The sequence below is a fragment of the Oryctolagus cuniculus genome, chromosome 11 (assembly GCF_051225735.1).
Source record: "Oryctolagus cuniculus isolate XC-2025 breed Fujian yellow rabbit chromosome 11, ASM5122573v1, whole genome shotgun sequence".
Lineage (NCBI taxonomy): Eukaryota > Metazoa > Chordata > Mammalia > Lagomorpha > Leporidae > Oryctolagus > Oryctolagus cuniculus.
In genome coordinates, this window is record NC_142877.1 from 12,675,777 (window position 1) to 12,703,488 (window position 27,712).

The window sequence follows — 27,712 nt, forward strand, 5'->3', positions numbered from 1 at the left end:
CTGCCTCACACCAGCCGCAGACAATATGGAAATGAACGGGCATGGCCACGTTACAATAAAACTTTATGTAAAAAGGAACAGGAGGTGGCCAGACTTGGCTCACGGGATGGAGAGGTCACCGCCCCCCTGCTCCAGACCATCGAGCCACGCTGTCCTTGTTCCCAGACACTGAGGGTCTTTGCCACTTGGGACTTACATTTCAAAGAAGGGGATGGACCATGAAGAACTAACACGTTTTGTTTCAGAGACAGGTGCCGAGATGAAACCTGATGATGTGCAGGAGGGTGAGAGGGAGGGACGGGTGTGTCTGCATGTTGTAGGTGCCACCAGGGGGCCCCTCTCTGCAGGGGACACCTGTGGGAAGCCCCGGATGGTCTGGGGGGGAGGGACAGTCCCTGCCAAGTCCCTGGGACAGGAAGGAGCTTCGTGTGCCGGAGAAGCAGATCGGCCAGGGTACTGGGAGTTCAAGGGCGGGCACTTGATCACGTGGCTAAGATGCCCACATGCGTGTAGGACGCCTGGGCTTGACACCTGGCTCCGGCTCTGGGTCCTCCTAGGAGATCCCCGCTAACGCAGGCCCCGAGTTCCTGCCACGCGTGGGAGAGACCTGCATTGAGCTACAAGCTCCAGGCTTTGGCAGGGCCCAGCCCTGGAATGGACCAGTGTTGTCTCATCCATCTCTCAAATAAAGAAATGGAACCATTAAAATAAAAAAGAAGTATGTGGGAGAGGGAGGGGAGGGGCAGGCAATCTAGGGACCTCCCTGGGGTCCCCGGGCCCCGCTGGCTTCACTGCCCACGCACGCCACAGGGGGGATGTACTCTGATGCTCCACTGTGTCTTCCAGAAAGCAAAGGGGGCACACTGCCCCTGGCATGGAAGACACCACCGTTCCTGGACCCCAGAACCAGACAACGGAAGCCACAGACTGACACGCGGAGCCACACAGCTGAGAGACACCGGCTCAGGCCGCTCTGCACCTCGGGGACATGGCTCAGGGCTCCTGCAGCTCCCGTGAGTGCAGAGGCACAGGCCCTGTTGTGCCCATGCCACAGACAAGCACACTGAGATCCTGGAACAACAGAACTCACCCCAGGTCTTGGGCCCAGAAGTGGTGAGGACGGGATTTCATCTTCCATCTGGTTCATTCCCCAAATGGCTGCAACAGTTAGGTCAGGGCCAGGCTGAAGCTAGGAAACAGGAATTCCATCTGGGTCTCCCATGTGGGTGGCAGGGGCCCAAGTATTTGGGCCATCTCTCTCTGCCTTCCCAGGTACACTGGCAGGGAGCTAGCGTGGAAGTGGAGCAGCCGGGGCTCGAACTGGCGCTCTGATAAGGGATGCCGCTTAACATGCTTTTCCCCTAGGCTGGACTTGCATCGGAGCTGCCCCTGTGCCAAGTTCACGCATTCACAGTGGGGGGGAGAGGCAGGTGGGACACCTCCTAATCCCAAAGTCAACCCTGCACACAACAGCGCCCCCGGCTATCTGGGACGAGCTGGAGAACCCTACTGTGGGCCAATCAGCAGCGGCAAGTGCAGGTGGGGGCGGGGATGACAGATTCTCTGCCTGCCAGTTAAGGGTAAAGGAAAAGCGTCCCCCTCTTTAGCTTCCTGGGAGCCCGAGATGTTTTTCACCACTTAGCATTGTGAGCGGCAGGCTCAGTGCTTACAGGGACAAAAGAGCTTAGCTGGCAATTTGCTTGGGTTTTGCAAAGGCGACATAAATCCCTCTCGGATGCGTTGCATGCTGGGGCGGGAAGGGTGGGGGCACAAGGGTTGTTGAGAGAGCCGTCGAGGAAGCGGCTGGCACCTGTTAGACCTGCGGGGGGAGCATCAGGCACACTCAGGCGTCCTAACTGTACGCCGGCCGGCCCGAGGTGCGGGAGCCCACGAGACAGTGGTCTTTCTCAAAGCAGCCGACGGCACAGGGTCTCCAAGTCTGCTAATGTGCACTCTCTGATGACTCCAAGCAAATAATCGTCTAGTGCTCAGAAACACGCACCCAGAGGCCCGTGGCCGCCTGGCTTGTGGGGGCACTGTCAGGAACGGTCAGGTGGGCACAGGGCACCCCCACTCTGCCCACCGCCCCTCCAACGGTGCCATCCACCCCCACGCCGCCTGTCAAAGCTTTCCCCTCCCCACCACCAAAATGACAACCGCAGACGCCCAGACTCCGGCTTCTTGCCTGTCTTCCCCCCAGGGGGCAATGGGCCCGTGAAGCCCCCATCCTTGTCCCCTAGTCCTGCAAAAGAAACCAAGGGGCGGGCAGGGCCACCACAGGCAGCCACGGTGTCTTCACTGGCCAGGGGCCAAACGCCCTGGACTTGACTGGCGAGCCAGCCGCGTGGGGTGGGGGTGGGGGTGGGGGTGGGGTGGGGGTGGGGGTGAGGGAGGGGGTGGGGGTGGGCAGACTTCAGGACAGGGTTTAACCCTCAGTGGGGGAAAGAAATCTCCCACTTCCTCGGAAAATCCTTTCCAAATTGTGTTCATCTTGACTTAATCCACATCTACCGCGCGAATTAGGCGGTATTTATTTTGAGAGCCTACTTTATAGAGTTCCAAGGACTCTGTTTTCCTTGGGCAGACCTTCTCCCCATTCCAGACCTCGCGCTGCCGCCAGGGCCACCGCCAGCTTCCAAGGTGCTCCACTCACGTGACCGAGAAAATGTAAATAAACACAGCTGAGCGCGGGAGAAATTGGACGGTTTTCTCATTAAAGAAATAAAATAAACAGATGTCCTTAAGCACTTTGGCTGTGTTTGCCCAAGGATGGAAAACTCTGGAAGTCGGACCGGCAGAGGCGAATTAAGCTACCTCTCAAGGTGGATGGGGTGTGGGGGTGTGGGGGGAGGGGCAGGGAGGGAGGAGCTGGCCGTCCTCCGGGGAGAGCACTTGGGATTTGAACCTTAGCCACTTCTACAAATAGTTTCTAACTGCTGGGTCATAAACCCACGGCTTTTTATTTCTTCTCAGTTTGTCAAGGAGGCACAGGCAGAGCAGGCTGCGCCCGGCCGCCAGGATCTGATTGAATCCGGATGGTATCGCGCTGGCTGGGTATCGGGTTCTGGAATCTGAGCCGCAGTCACGTATCGGCTCCTGCGGAGGGTGGGGGCTGTGGGGGGTGTGGGGGCTGTGGCTGCTGCACGGAGCGGGCAGAGGAGCCCCGTGGAGGGGCGTGGAGAGCCAACACGTGGCCCAGCTCCGCGCACACAGCCGGGCTTGCAGACCGCAAGGTGGGAGGCACCTGGGGTGAGTCTGCGGTCCAACGGCCCCCACCCCGCAGGCACGGCCAGCCGGCCGGCCGGAGGGGCTAAGTTACCAGCGCCCTGGCAGTGCTGGGCGTCTCCCTGTAGGAAGTAGTTATGATTGGTGTGAACACTGACATACCTCCACGCCCTGGCTGGAGTCGCCCCTAAAGCTCACCCCGAGCCCGCTGTTCAGGGACACACGCTTTACCTGGGACATGACCCCAGGAAGCGTTGGTGACCCCAAGGGGGAAGTGACAGGGAGGTGAGCCGATGAGCACATCACTTCAAGGGCCACTGGAGCTGTGGCCCCATGGGGACATCCTTCAATGTCACGGCCACCTGCTTAGGGACACCACCTACAGGAATGGGGCATGGACAGCGTCTACTATACGGAAAATTAAATCCTAGACATTTAATAACACAGACGATATTCTGTAATATACATAACCACGGAATCAAGTAGTAGTATATATAATTACATATGTAATATACATGATGTCATCAAGTAATCATGTTGCAAAACAAATAATTGCAGCTGCGTTATGGTGAGCCCCGTGGGGCCATGAGCCACCCATAACTGATTTTCACCTACTCAGAGGACTGAGACCACTTCCTAAGAATGAGGCCCTGGACGAGTGGCACTGGCTAGGCTGAGGGTGGGAAGGGTGCTCCAGGCAGAGGGACAGCATGTGCAAAGGCCCAGTGGTGGGAACAGCATTGTGAACAGTGGGAGGTGGAGCTGGCAGGCCAGCAGGGGAAGACCTCACAGAGCCTGATGTCACTGCAAGGCCCCTGTCTCTGGGGCAGACGGGTCTTCAAGGCTGGAGATGGGGAGAGCGACACAATGATGTTTGCTTCTTGAAATAGCCTCTGGCTGTTTAATAGACTGAGGCCTGGCGGCGGCTGGGCGCGTGGTGCCTCTGAGTGGCTGAGCGGTTCCTGGTGGGGCAGGCACCTGTGCAGAGGCCCCAGGAGGACGCTGCCTCGCAGCCCTGGGGACCACTGCGGGGCTGAGATCCGGTGTGCGATTTCAAATGACCCCTCTGACAGCCGAGGGCTGGGCCTGGGGGTGGGAGGGCTCTCCCATCCCGGGCGCTGGTCGCCCACCAGCTTCCCCTGCGATCCTAGAGCCGAGGCTGAAACAGCAGCCAGGAAGCCTGCGCCCGGCATCTTTCCCAGAAGCTCCCCCAGTCCTCGAGCCTCAGGGTTCTCACGGTGAAACGAGCCTTCCCCTGCCCCACACTCAGGGTCGCCAAATGGACTGGGGGTCTCCCCAAGAGCCTACAACCCCCTCCCCGACCCGAGTTCTGGCCAGTTCCCTCCCACAGAAGAGCTGACTGGGCACGGAGGACATTGGCACGACCGCTGCCACGCTGGGCGACGCACAGCTCCATACACATGAGAAACCCTGGAGCGCAGGCAGGCGGCGTCCCCGGAAGGCGCAGTGCATCCGCGCAAAGACGGGCCAGGATCTGGGCAGGGGCGGGGAAGGCTCCCCAGGGCGGAGCGCTCTGTGCCGTCCCCTCATCACAGTGGGTTCCTCTCGAGGACACGCGCACTCTGACATGATTGCATTTCTCTCCCTGGGGGATCACAGTTGACGAGGTCCAAGTGTGCCACCTGGACCTGCCCGCGAGCCCCAGGGAGTGCAGCTGCCTGAGCTGGCTGCCCAGCTCCACCCGCATGCAGGCTGCGGGTTGGGAGACCGGCACTGCCCCTGCACTGGGCACCTGTGGTCTGTGCCGCTCCCCCAGGCTCACGCTCTCTGCTCGCAGCTCCGCGCCTGGGCCTCCCCAGGGTCTGACCTTCAAGCTGGAGGTGGGCACAGGGGCCAGGTTCAGCCAGTCAGCTCCTCTCTCTAGGGACTGCTCCACGGATGCAGTGATGGCTGAGGTCTGGAGGGACCTCCACTAGTTCCCGATCCTGGGGACCCAAACTCTCCCGCCACCTTCCCCTCGGTCCACTTCCCGGGCCACCTCCTGTGGCTGAGTTAGCCACCGCTGGCCTCTGCTGCGTCTGCCTTTGAAACCTCCCTTTTGTAGCTGCTCTCCACTTGTGGGGTTACTTGGGCAACTCCCCGATCTGCTTCCTGGGACTCAGAAAGTTTCCTCATCTGCAAGGCGGGAAGAGTTACAACTCCGTACTTATCCACCTCAGGGAGGCGGTGGTGGAATTAAGTCAGACACAGTCTAGTGCCTTTTCTTTCTTCAGTCTACTCTTGAAGCTCCAGCTGATGCCTCTTCTTACAGGAAGTCCTGCCTGATTATCTCAGCACATGGATGCCTTCTTTCTCTGATTTACCCCTATATATGATATAGTCATGCATCATTCATTCATTCATTCATGTACATCTATACAATTAGGTTAAATCATTTATTCTTTCACATCAAAGCTAAATACTTAAATTGTTTTGTAAGGTTTATAATAAAATTGTACTTTCCCCGCCACACCGTCTCACTGTCCCTAGGACAGAGGCGCCCACTGTCAACCCTGTCAGCTCCCACAGCCAAGTCCCTCAATTGCACAGCTGCCGTGGCCGGCCACGTGGTGCCAGCACATTAAGCTGCCACTTATGACATCAGCATCCTTAATGAGCACCTGCCTGAGTCCCGGCTGCTCCACTTCTGATCCAGCTCCCTGCTAATGCACCTGGGAAAGGCAGCCAGAAGATGGCCCGAGTGCTTGGGCCCCTGTACCCTAGCGGGAGATCAGATAGAGTTCCTGGATCCTGGCTTCAGCTTGGCCCAGCTCCAGCCCTTGTGGCCATCTGGGCAGTGAACCAGTAGATGGAAAAGTCTCTATCTCTCCCTCTCTTGCTGTAACTCTGCCTTTCAAATACATAAATAAATCTCTTAAAAAATTGCACAGGTATAAATGATAGCACTTCTCGACCTGGCATCTGGAGGCACTAGTCACTGACCTCACCGTGGGTAAAGTGGATGAAGCTATCTCTTCTTGCCACCCTCCCCACACTAGGGCAGCATCTCGTTCTCTCTTCTTCCCGCACACACGTGAGTGTGTGTCAGAGCTCACGTTCCTCTGACTGCTATGTAGACCCCAGGTGCCCACCCTCGGCAGTGTGCTACTAAGTCTCCTTCCTTCAGCAAGCAGGGGCTATGGCCTCACACTTTCAACCTGGGCTGCCATGGGTTTTCTTCAGCTGACAGAATGCAGCAGAAGCGATGGTGTGCCGGTTCCAACGTCGGGAGGCCTGTGTGCTTTCACTCTCTCCTGCGGAGGGACCTTGCTTTGGCCACGAGATCCGGGGGCTGAGTCTCCTGTTCTGCGTACCCTGTATATGCTCCTGGTCTGACTTTCCTCCCGTGTTCTGATGGAGCATACCAACACGGTGCCAAGAAGTTTGTCTTCAGATGCCGCACACCACCCCCTTCCTGAAAACGACTCCACTCTGTGGTCTGCCTTGACAGTTGGGCTGGGTATAGAATTGTTGTTGGAAATAACAACTTCCTAATTTTACAGCATTTCTCCATTGACTCCAGCTTCCACTGTTGCTACTTAGAAGTTCAAAGCTACATGATTCCTGAAAAAAATCCGGAATGCACTGTGACATTCTGTGTCATCCTCATAGAGGGGCCAGGCCAATGACATTTATATTTCAGTGTATAGGCTGCCGAGACAAGCATTCCAATGGAATTTTTAAGCTTTTGATGGGGAGAGTTTCCTACTTTAGTTTCCTACTTCCAGCACCCAGCACATTCCTGTGTCCACGGCACATTCCTGTGTCCATGGCAGGCTTAAACAAGAAACTCTCATGAGTGAGTGAGAGGCTCTAATGAAGCCCCTGTCAGCCTGTGTCTCGCTCATCTGGAAGTACTTAGGGAACACCAACAAGGCGCCAAGTACAGACAAAGCAGGACAGACCCTGATCTCTGCCTTCAAGGCGGGGAAATAAACAGTCACACAACCGATCAGTGCTGTTAGGGCAAAGTCTAGGGTGCCGTGGGAGGTCACAACAACGACCTAATTCCATTTCAATCAGGGTCAGGAAAGGGTCGCAGAGGCGGTGCCGGCTGAGCTCAGACCTAAGGCTTGAGAAGGAGTTTACCAGGCAGGCACAACTCTTCAGGCAGAGGGAACAGCATCGGCAAAGCTCTTGGGGTGGACCAGCACGTATTGTTTGAGGAGCTGAAGGAAGGTCAGACGTGGCTGGACCACAGTGAACAACTAGGAGCTAGAAAGATGGGCAGGCCACACAGTCTCCCAGATCGCGGTGAGGAACGGACTCACAATCACTCCTCTACAAGTCTGTCTACTCCTCTTCCTGGGATGTGAGTTACAAGACAGCAGACACCTTGCTTATCTTGTTCACTGTCATTCCCCTACCTACACACCAGCACAGGGCTAGACATGCACATAAAATGCTTTAAAAATGAGTAGATGAATGAATAAATCGATGGAGGGAGGGAGGGAGAGAGGGAGGATAAATGGATGGATGGGTGGGTGGTTAGGTGGGGCTGGGGGTAGGTGGATGATAACTACACAGAAGATGGATGGATGGATATATAGATGGATGGATGAATGGATGGATGGGTGGATGGATGGGTGGGTGGATGGATGGGTGGGTGGGTGGGTGGATGGGCTGGTGGGTAGGTGGATGGATGGACGGATGGATGGGTGGGTGGGTGGAAGGGTGAGTGGATTAGTGTGTGCTATTCGTGTTCCACCTGGCTCTCACTGGAACCCCCTTTATGAGTCCGTGGACCCTTCAGCCAGCCTGTGCACTGCAGAGGATTAGGATTCCTAGTCCACAGCCTGGCTTTGAGGTCTGCTCTTGGGCTGCTGGAGCCGCTCAGCTTAGCTGTGGTGAGAACAGACGCACCCGGGAGGTCAAGCCCCCTAGGGAATGTCTGTCTCCACGGACTGCCTGGCACCCAGGACGGAGTCCAACTCTTCCCTGCGGCTGTGGTGGCAGTGGCGGGGAGGGGGGGAGGGCAATCTCTGCATTGAGTATGATTCCCCTTCTACAGCTCTTGATAGGATCAGGCGGGGGCTGGAACCCCACCCTTGCTGGGCCTTCCCCCTTCCCCAGGCTCCCCCCCCCCTGCCCGGAACTCTTCCTTCACCCACAGCTTGCTCCTGAGACCACCCCTGAGGGTCAGGATCCCAGGACTTGGCTCGGAAAGATGGAGGGACTCCACCCTCCAAGATCTGGAACCCCTGGACCTTCCTGCAGACGATGGACCTCCAGAAAACGTGTGCCTGCTTCTCCTTTGTCTGTCTGTCTGTCTGTCTGTCTGTCAGAGGAGGGGGTGGAGGTGAGGATGCACCACAGTGAGCGGACGGAATTCCCAGGCATGACGACGGGCAGACAGACAAGCTTTGGAAAGTCGGCAGCCTGCTTTATGGGGAGGATCCCACAGGCACGAGTTGGGATCACGATGCTCAGAACCGAGGCGGGAGGCATCAGGGAGCCTTGTGTCTCGGAGTCCACACCGAGGACCCAGGTGGCGTGGGCCACCCGACCCCACCGCCAGCCACTGGGCCAAGTCCAGGCCCACCGCTGCCGGAGCGTCCCAGCTGCAAGGCCGCCTCGGTGACCACCATGCGATTCTCCATGGCCTGTGCTGAGCCCCTGCTGTGGGCCAAGCTCTGGGTGAGGCCGGGCCAGGCTGGCGCACAGCTTCCTGCCTGGCCTGCACAGATGCTGACGGGTCCACACACACATGCACGCTCACTCCCTGGCGGGCGAGCGCCTGGAATCTCACTTCTACTGTGTGTGCCATCACACGGCTGAGCGCCCCCCCCCCCCCCCCCCAGCCATGAGCTGTTCATGGTTTTGCTGATTCATCAGATGTTTCCCAGCCACGTGCCCGGCGATCACATCAGACCCAGTCGGGTGCTCTGGGGCTCCCGGGCTGGCAGAAGAGCTCAGTTTTACCCTCAAGGCAGCCACACGGACCACGGGGACGCTTCCCATGGCTTGGAGCAGTGGGCCAGCTCTGGGGGTCACCCCTCCTGAGCTGGTGGCTTTGGACGAGTCACATCACCTCGCTGAGCCTCCATGACTCCTGGAACGGGTACCACAAGAGCAGCCAAGCCTGCAGCTCTTCCTTCCGGTGGGGCTCAGCAGGACGTGGAAGCCCGGGGCTCCGTGCGGCAGACGCAGGGCTCTCGACCCCAGCACTGTGCACACAGGGGCTGTCCTGTGCCCCAAAGCATGTCTGACGCTTTCTCTGCTCCTGGCAGAGCCCCCTCCTACCACATCCCAAGCCATGCCCGCTCTGAGTGACCTTTCACCTTACCACGTGTCCCCTGAGCAGCAGGAACACCTCACGTTCCACACTTCCCCGGCAGACAGTGGAGCTGCACAGACGGCAACGTGGAAGGCTCTAAAATCATGGTGCAGAGGGCACATGAAGTGAAATGCGAGGGGCTCAAGATGTCCCGAGAAATGAAATCAAGAGCTGTGTATTTTGGTGCAAAAAGTTTTAAGATGCACAGATATGAGGGCTCTTTAAAGAGATCCGGGACAATGCGGATGTTGAAAAAATACATGCATTTCAAACTTCTTGCATGAAATGGATTTATTATTTACTTATAGACTGGTTGGTTTATTTGAAAGGTGGAGTTGCTGAGACAGAGTGAAAGAGAGATCTTCCACGCACTGGTTCACGCCCCAGATGGCCGCAACAGGTGGGGCTGGGCCAGGCAGAAGCCAGGAGTTGAGACCTGCATCTGGGTCTCCCACATGGGCGGCGGGAACCCAAGGACTTGGGCCATCACACACTGCCTCCCAGGCACATTAGCAGGACGCCGGATCAGAAGTGCAGAAGAGCCAAACTCAAGTGAGACACTGATACGGGAAGCTACTTCACACCATGCACAAAAGTTAGCCTCGGATGGCTCACGGCTCTCCACGTAAGAGCTACAAGGACACAGTTCCTAGAAGACAGTGCAGGAGTCCATCTCTGTGAACTGAACTGGGCACCGTTTTCTCAGATACAACGCAGAAAGCACGAGTAATGGGAGAAAACACTGATCGGTGGGAGTCCATCGAGAAGAAGGACTTGGTCGGCCCAAGACCACCCCTGAGAAGGCAAAAAGACAGCCCCCAGACCGGAAGGAACGTGTGCAGCTCCCGTGTCTGGTAACCCACTGGTATCCAGGATGTAGAACGCTCTTAGCGCTCAACAAGACAAGACAAACCGGGTAAAACCCAGGCAAAGGAGCTGACCAGGTGTTTCTCCAAAGAGACACTGGCAGTACAATGTCGCTGTCACTGTTAGTCAACTGGTCACTAGGGGAACGCCCATCAGACCCACCATGAGACCCCACTTCCCACTGACCAGGCAACAGTAACCAGGACAGGCAGGCCAACGTCGGCGTGCACGTGAAGAGAGTGAAAGTACTCCACATTGCTGTCTGGGAGAGAGGCGGCGGCAACGGCTGGCTGCCCCAGCTCGCCGAGGGAGCTCTATGGGACCCACAGAGGCTGGGAGATGCGGCTACCTAAGGCGTGGCCAGGATGTGACACTGGGAGGAGGTGGTGGCGAGGCAGTGGAGATGGCACAGCCAGGAGCAGCGCGCCCCTGCCGGGGACTGGGAAGAGAGCCGGTTTCTGATTTAAGACGCAAACACCTGGTCTGATCACTCCTGAGCCATCTTAGCTCTGTGGGTCTCACTCCATGAAGGAAACAGGAAGTCCCTCCCCCTGTTCTAGATGGCCACCAATCCGATTTCTGCTTCCCGCACAGCGCTCGACACAGGGGCTACGAGCAGACAGCCATGTGATGCACAGGGCGCTCTGCCCGTCCTTTGCACGCCCATGGTCCCTGCACGCTTGTGGAGAAGCCACTTCAGTTTCCTTTGGTGGGGGCGCCCCTCTCCCACTCAGCCCTCTACGCCCTCCACGCCACGAGCGGGCTCTTCATCTAGGCTGGCCAGAGTTATGGAGGTCAATGCATGTAGGGATGTGGGATCCAATTGAGTGCAGCGAGATTCCAGTCTGGGAACTGTGTTGGAATTTGGTAAGTAGAAGGGTTCCCTGTATAGCTGGGATTACTGGGAGGGAGTCACCACATGCAGCAAGTTGGCTGAGGGCTGCAGAATGACCTGGGAACACTGCCTAAGCTCCTGGATCCAGCCAGACCTGAAACCCAGGCACCGCTTGGTTTTTCAATGATTACGATTCAACAAATTCCCTTTGTAGCTGAAACATTTTGGTGTCTATTTAAAAAACCTATTTTCTTTTTATTGGAAAGGCAGAGAGACAAAGACTTTTTATCTGTTGGTTCACTCCCCAAGTGCCCAAAACAGCTGGGGCTGGGCCAGGCTGAGGCCAGGAGCTCAGAACTCCATCTGGGTCTCCCTTGGGGGTGGCAGGGACCCAGGCACTTACATCATCATTTGCTGCCTCGTAGGGTGTGTGTTATCAGGAAGCTAGAATTGGAAGCGCAGCCAGGACTTGAACCAGGCACTCTGACATAGGATGCTGGTGTCCCAGCAGCCTCTTAACTGCTGGGGCAAATGTCCCCCCAACACTGTCTGAGAATCCTGCCTGACCCGGAGCGGCTGCAGCTGCTGGGGAATGCAGGCCACAGCGGAGGCTACACATGGGTGCCCCGGACACAGAAACTCCCTCGCATCAGTTATTCTCTCTGCAAAATGGGGCCACACTGCTGCCCCTCGGAGCCCTCCCCCCCTCCCCGACTTCCACGTGTACAGCCGCAGCCCACACAGTGCTCTTGGGAGCTTCAGACCCACGAACGCAGCTGTTCCCGGGGCCTCTCAAAGAGCACAGGTTTTAGTCTTTCTCATCACTTACTGTGGCAGAGTAGCTGTAAGCAGGTAACGGCTACGGCCACCAGGATGAGAGTTCCGCCTTTAGCCCCCCCCACCCCCCCACCCCGCTGCCTTCCCTGGTCTTGCTCTGAGAGAGGGCAGCCGCCAGCTGGCTCAGAAAGACTCCTGATTTGACCCCACAGTCTCGCTGCGTTTTAATGGGCGCGCCCCACAACTTCACCTCAGCGCTCTTCCCTCCAGCGTATGGTCTTGGGCTAGAAACGGTCAAGCGTCCCCCTCCGACACCCGTTCCCCCTTCCTCGCTTTCGGAGTCACAGACTCTCTCGATTTTAATTGGGCACAGGACTGCCCCCCCGACAGACGGAATTTCACAGACTCCCTTGCGGCTGGATAGGGTCCCGGGACCAAGTTGTGGCCAATGGGACGTGAGCGGACGTGACGCACGCAACTTCTGGGGTTGGCCCGTCACCGGGAGGGACAATGCAACAATGCGACACAAGAGGGAGGGGTGGCGTCTTCTCCTGCCGTCCCCACTTCTTTTTGGCTCGGATTCAGACAAGGGGGTGAGCCTGGGCCTGTCCTGTCACCAAGGACAACCCTCCGGGGATGGCTGGGGACACGACGGGAGGGCCTGGCTCTCGGGTGCTGCACAGCGGCCTGACCTGGACCACGGGGGCGCGAAGCCAGCTTGGGTCTGCTCCAAGCCCTGGCTGTTTCCCGGCTCTCCTAGGGTTGCTGGATTTGTGAATAAAAAATTCTCATTTCTCCCTTTAGAGAGTGCTGCAGGAGGGCACGGAAGATTCTAGAAGAGCAACGAGGGCAGCACAGGAGACCCGGGGGCTCCCAGAGCTTTTCACCAGAGACTGCCCTTTACGACCAGGGATCGCACAGGAAGGCGGGGCGCCCAGCTGACCCTCCCTCCACCAGGTGATCTGATTCCCGTGAGCCTCAGTCTCTCCTCCCATGTAAACCAACTGAATACGCTGGTTTCACAAGTCTTTCTAGCCCCGAACTTCTGCGGTCCTGTAATTCTATGATGGGTGTTGAAACCTGGATTCCAGTGGGGCCAGAGACCCCAATCCTGGGCTCGAGGGTCGGGGTGGGGTGGTGGCGGGCTGCACGATGCGTGCCCTCGGATGCCGGCAGCCTCTGCACTCCCACCTAGCGACATGGGAGTGCCAGATTTCTTATTTTTTCTTTTTCTTTTTTTTTTTTTTAAAGATTTTATATTATTTGAAAGACAGAGTTACAGAGAGAGGTAGAGACAGAGAGAGAGAGAGAGGGTTTCCATCCACTGGTTCATCCCCAGATGGCTGCAACGGCCGAAGCTGGGCAGATCCGAAGCCAGGAGCCAGGAGCTTCTTCCGGGTCTCCCACGTGGGTGCAGGCGCCCAAGCACTTGGGCCATCTTCTACTGCTTCCCCAGGGCACAGCAGAGAGCTGGATCGGAAGTGGAGCAGCCGGAACTAGAACTGGCGCCCACATGGGATGCTGGCGCTTCAGGCCAGGGCCCCAACCTGCTGTGCCGGCCCCAAGATTTCCTAATTTTTCAAGACAAGCTGGAAATCTGGAAGGCTTTGGTCTGTGTACTCTCCTGATTTTTAAATGCTGGCGACAAATTCACATTTTTCCAAACGCTCTGGGGGCCAAACGAAAATATCTGCTGGCTGAATCTGGCCGGTGGCCACCGGTCGGGGATTTCTGTTTTCATTTTCTTCCTCTCTTCTCCCTTCCTCCCTTCCTCCCTTCCTTCCTCCCTCCCTCCCTCCCTTCATTTAACAAATGTTTGCTGGCCACCTACTGAGGAGACGCCGCTCTATGCACTGTGGACAAAGCACTGGACACGCGTGGGGAGAGGTCCCCGTCCTCCTGCAGCTTCCCATTCCCGCTCGTCCCGACTCTGCTCTCCCACGAGCAAGGCTGTCCCAGGCACCGTGCGTGGTTGGGATTCAAACGACACACGCATGGCCCGTGTCCTGCTCACGCGTGTGGCCTACGGGGGAGGCGGATGCTAAGTGAACAGCTGTGATGGAGATGAAAAGAACTCACAGGGACGGACACTGTTTAGACGGAGGGCAGTGGTGGTCTGGGTACTAGGGTGGAAGCTACGTGTGCACTCGGGCCCGGGGCAGGCATTGGCACCTGCGATGCCTGCGTCGTCCCAGCTCTGATTCCAGCTTCCTACAAGACGCATGATGGGAGGCGGCAAGTGGTGATTCGAGTGGCTGAGTCCCTGTACCCATGCGGAGACCCAGGGTGGAGTCTGGCGTCTGGCTTCGGCCTGGCCTGGCTCTGGGTGTTGTGGGCATTTGGGGAGTGAATCTGTGCCTGGAAGATCTGCCTGTCTCTCTGCTTCTGCCTTTCAACTAACTACTAAACAAGAACTGAAAGATAAGTAGGGCTGAAGCCAGTGAAAGAATGTTCTAGAATATTCTGGATCTAGGCAAAGGCCTTTCCCCAGACTCCCTCAGCTGGCACCATGCCCGCACGTGCGGAGCCCCTCGATGGGGAGCGCCCATGGTTCCCTAGCCCGAGGCTTTCTTGGGGCCTGAGGCTCAGGGACGTTCCAGCCCTGGAGAAGCCTCCTACCCACGATGGAAGGAAGGGGATTTGTGGGTAAATTCCCACGCCCACTCCCCCGCCAGAGCTGTCAGCTCCGAGCTGTGCCCTCTACGGGCTGCAGGGGTCGCTGTGGGTGCCCCGGCCGCCCCCGTGGGATGGTCCAGCCTCCTGGGCTGGCTTCCTTCCCTCCTTCTTCACTTTTCCGCCCAGCACCCGGGTGTCCCAGGATCGCCTCCCAGATTCCCGTGCTCAGTCCTTGTGTCAGGGCCTGCTTCTGGGAGAAGCAGGCAGAACGGGGGAGAACACGGCAGACAGGAGGTCAGAAAACCACTGGGGAAGGGAGGGGGAGACTGGCGAGGGGGCAGGAGCTGCCCAGGAAGGGCCCCTGAGGCGGGGTAGGGTCTCCCTGGGGAAGCTGTGGACGACTGCTCAGCGTGGGGGTGACACGGCCAAGCTTGTGTTCAGCATGACCCTGCCTGGGACAGCGGAAGTGCGGTGAGCGGACAGGAGGCCAAGTCAGAGGCGAAGGTGGCAGTGATGAGGAGTGCGGCTGGACAGAGGTGGCTGCGACTCGGGATGACATGGGCTGGGGCACGGGGGCCCAGGGACACGCTCTGGGCCTTGTTCCTGTGTTGGGAAAGACTGGTTTGGTTTCAGGAGTGGCGGTGGGACACAGACGCAAAGATCATGTCCCGGGGCCAGTGCTGATACGGAGAGAGTAAAGCCCCCGCCTGCAGTACTGGCATCCCACATGGGCCCTGGTTCGAGTCCCGGCTGTTCCATTTCCGATCCAGCTCTCTGCTATGGCCTGGGAGAGCAATAGAAGATGGCCCAAGCCCTTGGGCCTCTGAACCTGTGTGGGAGACCTGGAAGAAGCTCCCGGCTCCTGATCGGCTCAGCTCCAGCCATTTCGGTCATTTGGGGAGTGAACCCGTGGATGGGAGACCTCTCTCCGTCTCTCCCTCTTTCTATTTGTGACTGCCTCTCACATAAGGAGATACATATTTTTAAAAAATCATGCCCCAAAGCCAACAGGCACTGCACGACCCCGCAGAGCGAGGGGACTTCAGAGAGCGCTGTGTCCGCATGTCTCAGGGAAGTGACCAGAGCAGGGTGGTGGGTGGGCGATGCACCGAGGCCCCCTGGGGTTGCCCAGCGGTGTTCCCAGTGGCTCCCGGCTCTGCCCCCTTTCCCTAAGCGGACAGCCCCGAACCACACGCGGGTGCTGCTGGATGTGGTAACGCATTCCGGTGCGGCAGCAGGTTTCTGCACCCCCAACACCACCTTTATATTCTTTACAGCAGAGCGGCAGACGATAAATCCATCTCGCTAATTACACACCCAGCTTGTTACAGCCCCCATAAAAACCACGCGCAGCTGGGAAAGCCATGAGGCGGTGTCAAATCGTAGTCCTGGTCTCTAAACAGAAACAGAAACACTTTCCAGGCGCTGGCGAGTCTCAAGGTTCCTACCGGGGCGTGGAAGCAGCTGCCCCAGAGGTCACTCACCTTCCAGGAGGTGACAAGTGACAGTCCTCTTAAGCACCGCCCCCCCCCCCCCCGCGTGTCCGCTCCAGAGACAGCAGATGCGGGGAGGGGCGCCCACTGTGGTCTGTTGAGAATCTCGAGGGGTGAACGCTGGGCTTCAGCAGCTGCCTTCGTCACCGCCCGGAGCATTTGCCCAGAATTCCACCTGGCTGCTTCCCCGATACAGTTTGCCCCGAGATACGTTTGCAAAGCTGTCGCTGGGGTGCGTGCCGGAGCTGACAGTGCCTCCCCCTCGCCTCAGAGAAAGGGAAGGAAAATGGAATTCGTTCGGCGGAGGCGAGGTGCTAAGCTAACCACCAGGGAGGAAAAGTACGTCCCCCCCCCCCCCCGGTGTCCAGCTGGGATTACTGTTGCTGGCCATCGTGGGTCCTAGCCCTTTGAGGCAGAAACCAGCTAAGGCCGCGAGCTTGTAGCCGACCAAGGAAATGCTGATCGCACGGCGTGTTGGAATAAAAGGCGTGGGAGACGATCGCTAATTAAATTTTCACATGTCAGAGGAAAATTCCAGTTTTGCAAACCCAGGCTGACCTAACGGGGCAGCTTTTGTTGGAGAAGCGGCCTCACAAAGCAGCTCCCATAATTCCCAGGACCAACTGGCTGGACAGAGTCAGGTTTGGAAAAAAAAAAAAAAAAAAAAAAGAAGACAAAGTGGATTCTTACCTTCCCGTATCTGGATGCAAAAGTCCCCGTGAGTAAGGAGTGAAAAATAATTATTGTCTCATCCAAGTCCCACACGAACACACGCTGTGATGAAAGAGGAAGAGAACAGACCAATGGACTCGCTTGCATCTGACTTAACGTCTGCAGAAATTAACTCCCTGGGCGGAAAAGAAGCCTTGAACAAGATTCAGTTATAAACCGGCTCAGTGATGCCGGGCGACTCCCCCGACCAGATGTGCGCCGTGTGTTCTGATGGATAGATTTTGGGCTCCCATCAACCCCACAGATGCCAGAACCAAGAAGCCCGATCTTGCCTTCCGCAAAAAAAAGCTCAGAAAAGGAGTTCTGTCCAAAAACAACAATAAAAATCAAATAACTCATTGGACACCGTGCAGTACTGCCATTTTAATCCACCGCGCACCACAGGGCCAACTATTCCTAATCATGTCTGCTCTCGGTGAGCCTGCTGATTGCCTCCGTGATTCTGAGTGGCGTACGTATCCCTTTACAAGTTCAATGAGACCCTTGCAAGCGCGCTGCCTCCAGGTGAGGGTTTGACTCGTGGTCGTCTCTCCGTTTCTCTGGGACCTCACATCTCCCCCGATGTCCAGTTCCCTCAGCTTCGGGCTGATGGTGACCCCAATGCAGCAGACACGGATACTGGCAGCCCCCCCTGTCCTCTGCTCCCTTTGCTCTCCAACAGCCATCGGGTCAGACCGACTGCTGTACTGACAGTGTGGGTGAAATGGCTGGCACGTTATCACCAGAATCCCATTTTCTGTTCTCTGTCTAAATGCTGATGCTTAAGGATTTAATTTATTAATTATTATGAATGAGAGAGAGAGAGAGAGAGAGAGAGAGAAAATATGCAAAAGGCATCTTTCATTTGCTGCTTCACTACCCGAATGGCCACAAGGGCCAAGCCACAGCCAGGAGAGCAGAGCGCCCTCTGTGTCTCCCAGGTGAGTGCAGGGGCCCAAGCACTCGGGCCGTCTTCTGCTGCCTCCCCAGGCACGTTAGCAGGGAGCCAGAATGGGAGTGGAGCAGCCGGGACTCAAAGTGGCACTCATATGGGATGCTGCAGTCACAGGTGACGGCGTACCCCACTGCACCTGACACTGGCCCTGTCCTGAAATTTCACGAGGCCACATGAAGGTGTCGTTTTCTTTAAACTCAAGCTGTTCAGCATGTTTAGGGCATGTTTAGCCCAATGACATGCATGTTTTTACAGCCCTGGAAGGTTTTTCTTCTTCTTTCTTAAAGACACTCCTGCCCTATTTTCCACTGCTTCCTCTTTCTGGAATTCCCAGTCGTCCAGTGAAGTGGACTCTCCTGCTTCTCCTCTCAGACACCAATTCTGGGACTGTCCTGTGACCTGTGTTCTAGCAGACGGCTCACGCTTCCTCTTCCACTCCTCCAGTTCCGATCCTGCCGTCGTCTTAGCTTTCCTCTGAGTGTTCCTGCCGCAGCTCCTGCTTCTCCCTATCGGGACGCTCGGTCTCCTGGCATCTTTGTAGAAAATCAACCGGGATTCTTCCAGCCCGTCTCTCATAACTTAGGTTGTTTCTCAGTCACCTTACTTATCAGGCTTCACCTTTACTTCTCATACTCTTTCTGATGAGTGCTATTTTAAAGAACAAAAGACCAGGCCGGCGCCGCGGCTCACTAGGCTAATCCTCCGCCTGCGGCGCCGGCACACCGGGTTCTATTCCCAGTCGGGGTGCCGGATTCTGTCCCGGTTGCCCCTCTTCCAGGCCAGCTCTCTGCTGTGGCCCGGGAGTGCAGTGGAGGATGGCCCAGGTGCTTGGGCCCTGCACCCCATGGGAGACCAGGAGAAGCACCTGCTCCTGGCTTCAGATCAGTGCAGCGCGCCGGCCGCAGCGCGCCAGCTGCAGTGGCCACTGGGGGGTGAACCAATGGAAAAGGAAGACCTTTCTCTCTATTTCTCTCTCACTGTCCACTCTACCTGTCAGAAAAAAAAAAAAAAAAAGAACAAAAGACTGGAACACCTCTGTAACTGGTGTCGGGGAGCGAGGTTAATGCTCCCACCTATTCTGCCCTCACCAAAGGGCCACCTCCTAAAACGCTCTGAGGACGGTGGCTCCATGGCCACAGGCAACAGCCTCTGTTTGCAGAAGTGAGAGGTGCCCCAGATGTGAGGGCGCGCAAGTCCCAGGGGGGAAGCTCGCAGCAATCAATAAGGCTGGGTATTGTCTCAGGACTTTTGGGCCCGGCTGTACTTCTGTGTAGGATGCTCTAGGTTTTGGTATGGGATACACGAAGGTACTTCAAGAAGTTCATGGAAAATTGGAATTAGAAGATACGTTTATTTGGATGCAAAAACAATTTGAAAACTAGCATTGGGGGAAGCCTTCTGAGGTTAGGATATCCCAAGTCCTAACTTCTTGGGACTTATTTAACTAACTGGGTTGGACTCAGAAATTTCAGGAATAGAATTTTTTTTTATTAATAAGCAAATATTTCTGAACTTAGTATAGGCTCTGTTAAGCACCCACTCGTGTCCTCTGAGGAAGAGGGTCTGATCCTCTCCACATATCTTACAGCCTGTTGCTTGCCCAGGATTCTCAGTGGGCGAGTTCCTGGTGGCCGTGCTGTGGGCGGCCCCGATTCCTAGGCCACCATGGTCTGGGCCAGGATGGGTTCCTAGCCACAGGGGGTCAGGGGTCTTTCCCAGGAACCTTCCATGAAAGTCACCGTCCCTGGGGAACTGCTGGTGGCCCGTGGACCCTGAGACGCGTAAGCAAGAACAAGGCCACGGAGAGCAAAGGAAGAGGTCACGGTCAGAAAGAGAACCCAACACAGATCAGGACCAGGGCGCGCGTGGGCGCAGTGCGGTCGGGTGCGGAGGGCCTGCAGGAGCACTGTGCCCGGTCACCAGCACACGGGGACAAGTGCAAAGGCATTGCCGTTGGGGGCTTCAGCAGCCTCACCACCTCTGACTCCTGGAAGATTTCAGAATCCCGAGGTATCCCACTGGGTGCCTGCCCTAGGGCTCTGAGAGTCTCCACACCCTTAAAGTCAATTCTGCTTTTCCACTTAAGTGAGTGCACGCTGGTCTCTGGCACCTGCAGCTGAGGGTTCTAACTAATAGACGCTCAGAGTTTCCCTCCTTTCCACTCTGACATAATTCCTCTCCCCTGGGCTTCGGTCATTTGCGCAACTGCCGAAGACTTAAGAGGTGTGACCCAGGCAGGGCCGCCTGCTGACATTAAGCAAGGAGTGAAACACGACTCACACCTCTCCCACTGTTCTTGCCCAGTGGTCCTTGCTCTGCAATGGAGAAGCAGATGTTTCCAGAAAATATCACCCTCTAATCCCTGGCTTCCATGCCACAACTCTCCCCTCCTCCTTCTCGGCTTAATGGAAAAACGTCTCTTCACTCTCAGTGCTGCCAAGAGCAGAAGCCACAGCAGGCGGCTGGGCAACTTTCTGGAGAGTGGGGGACTTTTTGTTGAAGATTTATTTATTTATCTGAAAGTCAGAGTTACAGAGAGGGAGGGAGGGAGGGAGGGAGGGAGGGAGAGACAGAGAGACAGAGAGACAGATCTTCCGTCTGTTGGTTCACTCCCCAGATGACCTCAACAGCCAGGGCTGGGCCAGGCCAAAGCCAGGAGTCAGGAGTTTCATCCGGGTCTCCCACATGGGTGGCAGGGGCCCAAACAGCCGGGCCATCCTCCGCTGCTTTTCCCAGGACATCAGCAAGGAGCCAGCTAACTTTGTCCTAGCCTTCTGCAACGGCCTGAGCCCACTGAAGGGATTGTGCACCTTCTCTCTCAGGATGAGGGGAAAGCGAGAACAGACTCCCATGGAGTGAGGATGGTCCCTGGGCAGGGGCAATACCTGGTCTGCGGCAGGTGCCTAGGGTCAGGCTGCCGGCATTCCTCAGGAGGGTGACCACGTGCAGGGTCCCCACAGACGATCGGCTGAGACTCCGGCTACAAGCGGCTGCTGTAGCCGTATTAGCAGGTACTGGGTACCAATGCCCCGGACGGCCACTGTCTGGATGCCCTAGCATCCACCCCCGTCTTCTAAGAGCATCCTGATTTTCCTTCCTGGCTGTGTGCAGTCTCGGTGGAAGTGTCAACCAAGGGGCAGGCAGAAGACTCAAGCCAGGCCCACGGGATGCTGTCTCCCTGGAGTGCGATGTTGGGCGAGATGGCGCTGGCATCACAGATGGTTCTCCCTCCAGCCGGGGCTGGCACCTCGCAGCACTGCCTCCGTCTCTTTCTCTCTCAACTCGGTTCTGTCGTTTCCTGGCCATGTCCTCTCCCAGCAGGCTCCTTGTTGCTTACGTAACCAGCACTGCGGTCCGCTGTTTGCGACCAAAGGACTGCGGCTAAGACTTGAGGGTTCTTGGGCTCCGCGAGGATCCCCGTGCCCAGTGTCTGCCACGGAAGCTCTCAAGAGCGGCTGCACTTTGAGCGCTGGAGGCTTTAATACTGGGGAGGGAGCAGCAACCGAGCCACACCGGACCCGAGAGGCCCTTCTGTTTTGAGACCGCTTGAACCTCTGCCTCTCACACAACTGTGGCAGAAGGGCCCCGACGGTGAGAATTTCCTTAATCCCTGGGAGGGTGCGCATTCAGAGTTAAAACGACATTGATTTTTAAGGAAACGATGAAGATGACACTTCTTACGTATCTGAGTGTCTGACCGAGCTTTTGGCTGCTGGATAAAGTGTACAGAATTACGTACAAACGGGGGCGAGACAACGATGCATGGACACTGCCCAGTACTGACCCAGGCTTTGCTGTTCTGCCCACACACCTGCAGCCCACTCAACACATGCGGGAAGCTGCCCATTTCTCCTTGAAAGGTCACAGTCACTTCCACCTATTTATCATTTTGGCATCCATGTTGCCATGGTATCATTATATGCCCCACCCCCCATATGCTCTTTTTTCTCTGGCGGGGGGGGGGAGGGTGAATTTCAGTGTCTGACCAATCATCCTACACTTGCTTTGTTAGAATAAAGATTGGTGCATCCCTAGACCAGTGGTTCTCAGCCTGGAATCCTCTGGGGAGGGTCACTAACGCTGATGCTGGGGTCCTGCTGAATCAGCCTGGGGTGCCGCTGGAGAATGAAGGCGTCGCCAGGCTCCCCACGTGGTTCTTTTTTTTTTTTAATTATTATTTGATAGGTAGAGTTATAGACAGTGAGAGAGAGATGAGAGAAAGGTCTTCCTTCCATTGGTTCACCCCCTAAATGGCCGCTACGGCCGGCGCCTGCGCCAATCCGAAGCCAGGAGCTAGGAGCCAGGTCCTTCCTCCTGGTCTCCCATGCGGGTGCAGGCCCCAAGTACCTGGGCCATCCCCCACTGCCCTCCCAGGCCACAGCAGAGAGCTGGACTGGAAGAGGAGCAACCAGGACTAGAACCTGGCACCCACATGGGATGCCGGTGCCGCAGGCGGAGGATTAACCAAGTGAGCCACGGTGCCGGCCCCCACAACGTGGTGCTAGCGTGCAGCCCAGGCTGGCAAGCATTGTCCAAGTCACTCGGCATCACAGAAGCCGCACACGCACTGGAGCCAGCCCGCAGGTGGGTAACCATCTCAGCCATACGGCAGTCAGCAAGGGACCGTGTAGAACTGTCCCCAGCACAGAAACCCAAACACAAGCCGCAAAACCCCCAAATAGAACAAACAGAAACCAAACAACCAAACCAACAAGGGGCCAGCGCTGAGGCGCAGGTTAGGCTGCTGTGTGGGACACCGCATCCTGTATCAGAGCGGTTTGAGGCCTGGCTTCAGGTCCAGCTCCCTGCTGATGCACACGGGAAAGCAGTGGGTGATGGTCCAAGGATTAAGGTCCTTGGCCCCATGTGGGAGACCCGGATGATGGAGTTCCTGGCTCAGACCTGGGTCCTGCGGCCATTTGGGCAGTGAACCAGCGGATGGAAGATCTTTCTCTCTTCCAGCTTCTCTTTCAAATAAATTAATTAATCTTATAAAAATAAACTATCCCCAGCCCTCCCAAAGTGTCTCTGCATGGTCTGGGATGGGGCCTGGTATCTGTATTTTACAAAGCAGTCATGGTTCTGACATCGCCAGGGCTAGGGACCACCCGAACCCCACTGAAGGCCCCTGCCTGCTGCCTTCTTTACCCGAGGCCCTTGGAGTGCAGGCCCAGGCCCAGAGCCTCAACATCACACAGGACGTTTGGAGATGCACAGTCTCAGGCCCTGCCTGTCTCCTGGGGAGCCCGGGGTGGGGGAGGCAGCAGTGGATGTGCCCCCACCCCAGCAGGTGCCTCTGACTCCCCTCCAGCCCAAGAACCTCTGCTCTGCACCCCCAGGGTCAGCCTTCTCCACCCGGTCAGGCAGCCGTGCTCGCCCCGCAGCTCCGCCCCTCCCCCGTCTCCGGCCCTGTGACTGGCCAACGCAAGGCGCCACGTCCCCTTGTGCTCGGAGGCAGCTTGGCCCCCGCCAGCCTGTTTGGGCCTTGTGCACCACTGACGTCCACTGGCTTACCTCTATCTCGCTGTCCCCCGCTGGGGAGGGGTCGCTGCCCCTCTTGGACCGGCCCCGGAGCTTCCCGTCGGAGGCCCGATGCGGCCTGTCTGTGTCTCCTTCTTTGGCTGGCGTGGAAGGTCCGTCGTGTGTGTTGTATTCACCTGGGGTACGGGAGGCAATGGGGGGCAGATCAGCAGCTTTGCTGGCGTCTTCTCCAGGGTGGCATCACACCAGCGCCATCTCACTCTGACATGAAGTAGCACCCAAGGCCAAGGCCAAGGCCACAGTCACACTGAATCAAGACCACTCCTGAAAGTTGCTTAAGTGACCCATTCGTGCCAATATCTTTCATCCAGCAAACAAGTACTTGTGGAGCAGGCACTGCTCCAGGTGCTGGGGGGTGTGGCCTGATTCTCACGGCATTTAAATTCTAGTGAGAGGAGAGACATCAAAGAAACAGGTGTGCACACTGTGTCTGGTGGAAGTCTGCGTTGCACAGAGCCAGGAAGCCAGGGTGGGGAGCATGGGGTGCTGAGACCACTACTCCAAATGGCACTGGCCAGGGAGGGCTTCAGGGGGCGGGGACACCGGAGCAGAGGGCCTTAGCGAGAGGGGCTACAGTGACAGGGGGCATAGCTTTGTATTTCTAGATTAACAGATGGAAGAAACCACTCATCAGGGGTCTCCAAAAAGTTGACAGAACGTGCGTATGAAGAAGACACCACACACGGATTTCCAACTTTTTTGCACCAAAATAAATTCATCTTTTATTCCATTCCCCCCCCCCCCACGTTTTGGAAGCCCCCTCGTATTCCTATGCAGCTGGGCATCAAAGTCTCTGGGCTGAAAGAGACCCCCTGACATGTAGAGGTGGAGGAGGGGTGTGTGGGGAGAGGACCCCGTGTTCCTCTCCCTACAGGGCTGCACCACTGTCCAGGAGAAGAGTTGTTTATGCTTTGCAGGAGGGTGCACCCGCTGATTCTGACCACGCTCAGGCTCTTGGCTGTGGCGGCCATGTGCCCACCCTCGGGCAACTGTCAATCAGCCCCAACCGAGCGGAGCAGCCTGTCCGGGACGCAGGTCCTCTGGCAGCACTGGAGCTGGGCCGTGACTGGTAAGGCCCTAGGTTTGCACTCACGGGCTCTTCCCAGACTTTATCATCTACTGAGTTATCCAGGGAACGCGCACTCTGCCAGGTGCCTATACTCGCTCTTATGCCCCGCAAATCTGTGGCAACATCTGGGCCTGTCCTTGCCACCAGAGAGGGCCAGGGCTGTAAGCCGGTGTGGAACCTCGGAGGGCTGCCCACCGCGCTTGCTTTTCAGCCGCTTGACTTCGCTCCCACACGCACCCCGCGGACGCCGTCTCACCGTCCGTGATCTCCAGTTCTTGGATCATCAAGGGGAAATGCCTTTGTGTAAGAATACTTGGCGATGGCCTCGTTTTTGTCTATTCTGGAAGGGCCATTTCCCGCCAAAGCCCAGGGGACTCAAATCTTGTTTATTTAATATTTATAAAACTCCTTAGCAGACTCAGGCCGTAATAAGCAAAGACGTGACTGGGCTGCCAGGCAGGCTGGGCGCTCTCCAGCTCCCCAGCGTTTGCGGAGGTTCCCAGACACGGAACTCGTAGAGACTTTCTTCTGGAGAAAGGATTTCTGCTCGGTCCACCAGTGCCGCAGAGCAACGTAAATACGGTTTATCTTGATTCACTTGGTCACTGAAAGCCACTGGGGCTGAGAAAAACACTTGTTGCCCCTGTGAACACCCAGGCAAATATGAAAAACAGAGAGAAATGCCAGTTACCTAACAGATGTCTAAAATACGGCTGCGAGAAGCTAAGGAAGCAGGAATTCAAAAAATCAACCAAGGGCTGGTGCTGTGGCGTAGCCGGTAAAGCCACCGCCTGCAGTGCCGGCATCCCGTATGGGTGCCAGTTCAAGCCCCGGCTGCTCTACTTCCAATCCAGCTCTCTGCTATGGCCTGGGAAAGCAGTAGAAGGTGGCCCAAGTTCTTGGGCCCCTGTACCCACATGGGAGACCAGGAAGAAGCCCATGGCTCCAGGCTTCGGAACAGCACAGCTCCAGCTGATGTGGCCATCTGGAGAGTGAACGGATGGAAGACCTCTCTCTCTCTGCCTCTCCTTCTCTCTCTGTGTAACTCTTTCAAGTAATGAAAATAAATCTTTAAAAAAAAAAAAACCAAAACAACCAACCAACCAACCAAGCACCCAACCACAGGCAGCCCTTTACCCAACTTCACACATTTTTGAGAAATGAAATTCAAGTTCAAGGTCACAGATAGAGGCTCATGGGACTCAGTGATTTCTGGAAACACTTTTTGGAGTCCTTTTACGCTTGCTTCTCCTCCCTTTTAATGGGTTTACTTATTTCACAGCTTTATTGAGGTGTCATTGACATAGATCACATGGGTTTACTGGGCCCAGTTTCAGTTTTGACACCCGCGTGTTCTATGAAACCCAAATCACGGTCCATGTCACGGGCAAATCCCACGACCGCAAGAGTTTCTTGGGATCCTTTCCTCCCGTTTCCCTCCCAGGCACCCAGATCAGCTCCCCTTGTCGCAGACCAGCGTGCGTTTCCTGGAGCTCCGTTAGGCTTCTTCCGGTCAGTGTGATGTTCTGAGGTTTGGTCCTCTGCAGGGCTGAGAGCCACTCTTCCGAGGGCACAGACCACCAGCCCCTGTGCGGCTCTTCCGAGGACACAGACCACCAGCCCCTGTGCGGCTCTTCCGAGGGCACAGACCATCAGCCCCTGTGCCGCTCTTCTGAGTTGACTGCAGGTACAGATGGCGCCACCTGGAGCGTTTGCACACCAGTCTTGCCATGGACGTAAATTCTCCTTTTCAATGAGTGTGACCGCTGAGTCATGTGGGAAGCCACCTTTTGGGAAATGGCTGGATCGCTCTTCCAAGTGGCTGACCTGTCTCTCAGCCCCGCCTCCAGCTGCTCCACCTCTGTGCCTGCCTGGGGATGGCCAGGCTTTGTGATTCAAGCCATTCTAGAAGGTATGCGGTGGTGGCTAGCGGTGGGTTTAACCGCCATTTCTCTAATGAGAATGCAGTCTAGAGATTCTGCATCTCACTCATGTGCTATTTTGCCACCCCTATACCTTCCTTGCTAAATTCCTGCTCATTTTGCTTATTTCTTTATGGAGCTGGCCATTTTCTTATTACTGGTTTTAAAACATGGTTATTTATTTATTTTCATCTACTTTAAAAGGAGGGGGGAGAGAGACACACAGATCGACAGGGATCTTCTATCCTCTGGTTCACTTTCCAGATGCCCAGGGCTGGGCCAGGCTGAAGCTAGGAACCCAGAGCTCCATCTGGGTCTCCCATGAGGGTAGCAGGGCCCCACGTCCCTGAGCCCCTCTGCTGCCTCCCAGGACTCGTCTGCAGGGGGCTAGACAGAAGCAGAGCAGATGCGTGAGCGGTCTCCTGGGTATCAGCTCCTGAGTGTGTCCTCGTCACTAGCAGCACTCGCCTGGCTCTCCCGGGCTGCACTTTGATGACCAGATGGTGACGGGATGTTGTGGGGACACAAACTTTGTGCCCGTGGCATGATGAAGAAAGACATCTGCCACCTTCCACTCCGCGTTTGGAGTTTTTGGAACAGGTGATGGTCAATTTTTTGCACATTTATTGAGACAATCTTTCCCCTAGTTTGCTAGTATAAATACTTATAATTGACTTTCAAATTATTAAACCTTGCAGCTCTGGTATAAACGCCACTTGGTCATGATATACAGAAGTAGTATCCTTTTAAAGTATAATTTTGGACTTGATTTGCTAATATCTTGCTTAGACATTGTGACGATCTGTAGTTTCTTGCAGTTTTTGCCTGGTTTTGGCATGAACTTAATTCTTGTCTCACAGAATCAGCTGAAAAGTTTGCCTCCCTAATTTTATTTTCAAAACAAACTTCATGTACTTAAAAGGTAGACAGAGAGAGACTGTCCACCTGCTGGTTCACTCCTCAAATACCCTCACCAACCAGGGCTGGGCCAGGCCAAAGCCAGGAACCCGAAACTCAACCCAGGTCCCCTACATGGGTGGGGGGGACCCGGGTACTTGGGTCACCTGCTGCCTCTCAGGGTGTGCGCTGGCAGGAAGCTGGGGTCTGAAGTGGAGCTGGGACCCGAGTCCAGGTGCTCTGATTCAGGATGCAGGCAGCCCCAAGCCAATGGCCACTCTCCTCTTCAACGTTCTCGATGAGCTTGTGTAGAACTTGTATTTCTTACTCAAATGTTCCGTAGAATTGATCACTGAAGTCACCTGGCGTGGCATTTTCTTTGAGAAGATTTTTAATAACAAAATCCATTTATGGAAGACGTGGAGGCCCATTAGGTTACCTCTCTCTTCTCCATGAGGGACAGTAGTACTTCACCTACAAGGAATCTGTCTCTTCTGAGTTGTTCAGTCTTCCTTAGGGAGTTTACG

General features: G+C 56.1%; 1 protein-coding gene across 9 annotated transcripts in view; it reads right to left on the reverse strand.

The window, feature by feature from the left end:
- Positions 1 to 27,712, reverse strand: part of EYA2 (EYA transcriptional coactivator and phosphatase 2) — a 210,869-nt gene that overhangs the window by 37,585 nt on the left and 145,572 nt on the right. For all 9 annotated transcript variants that reach the window (XM_089307904.1, XM_089307902.1, XM_017350738.4 and 6 more), the window contains exons 8-9: positions 23,271 to 23,413; positions 16,781 to 16,864 (exon numbers count right to left, since the gene is read on the reverse strand). In XM_089307904.1, coding sequence (XP_089164030.1) covers positions 16,781 to 16,864; positions 23,271 to 23,413 — 227 coding nt within the window. The remainder of the gene's footprint in view (positions 1 to 16,780; positions 16,865 to 23,270; positions 23,414 to 27,712) is intronic.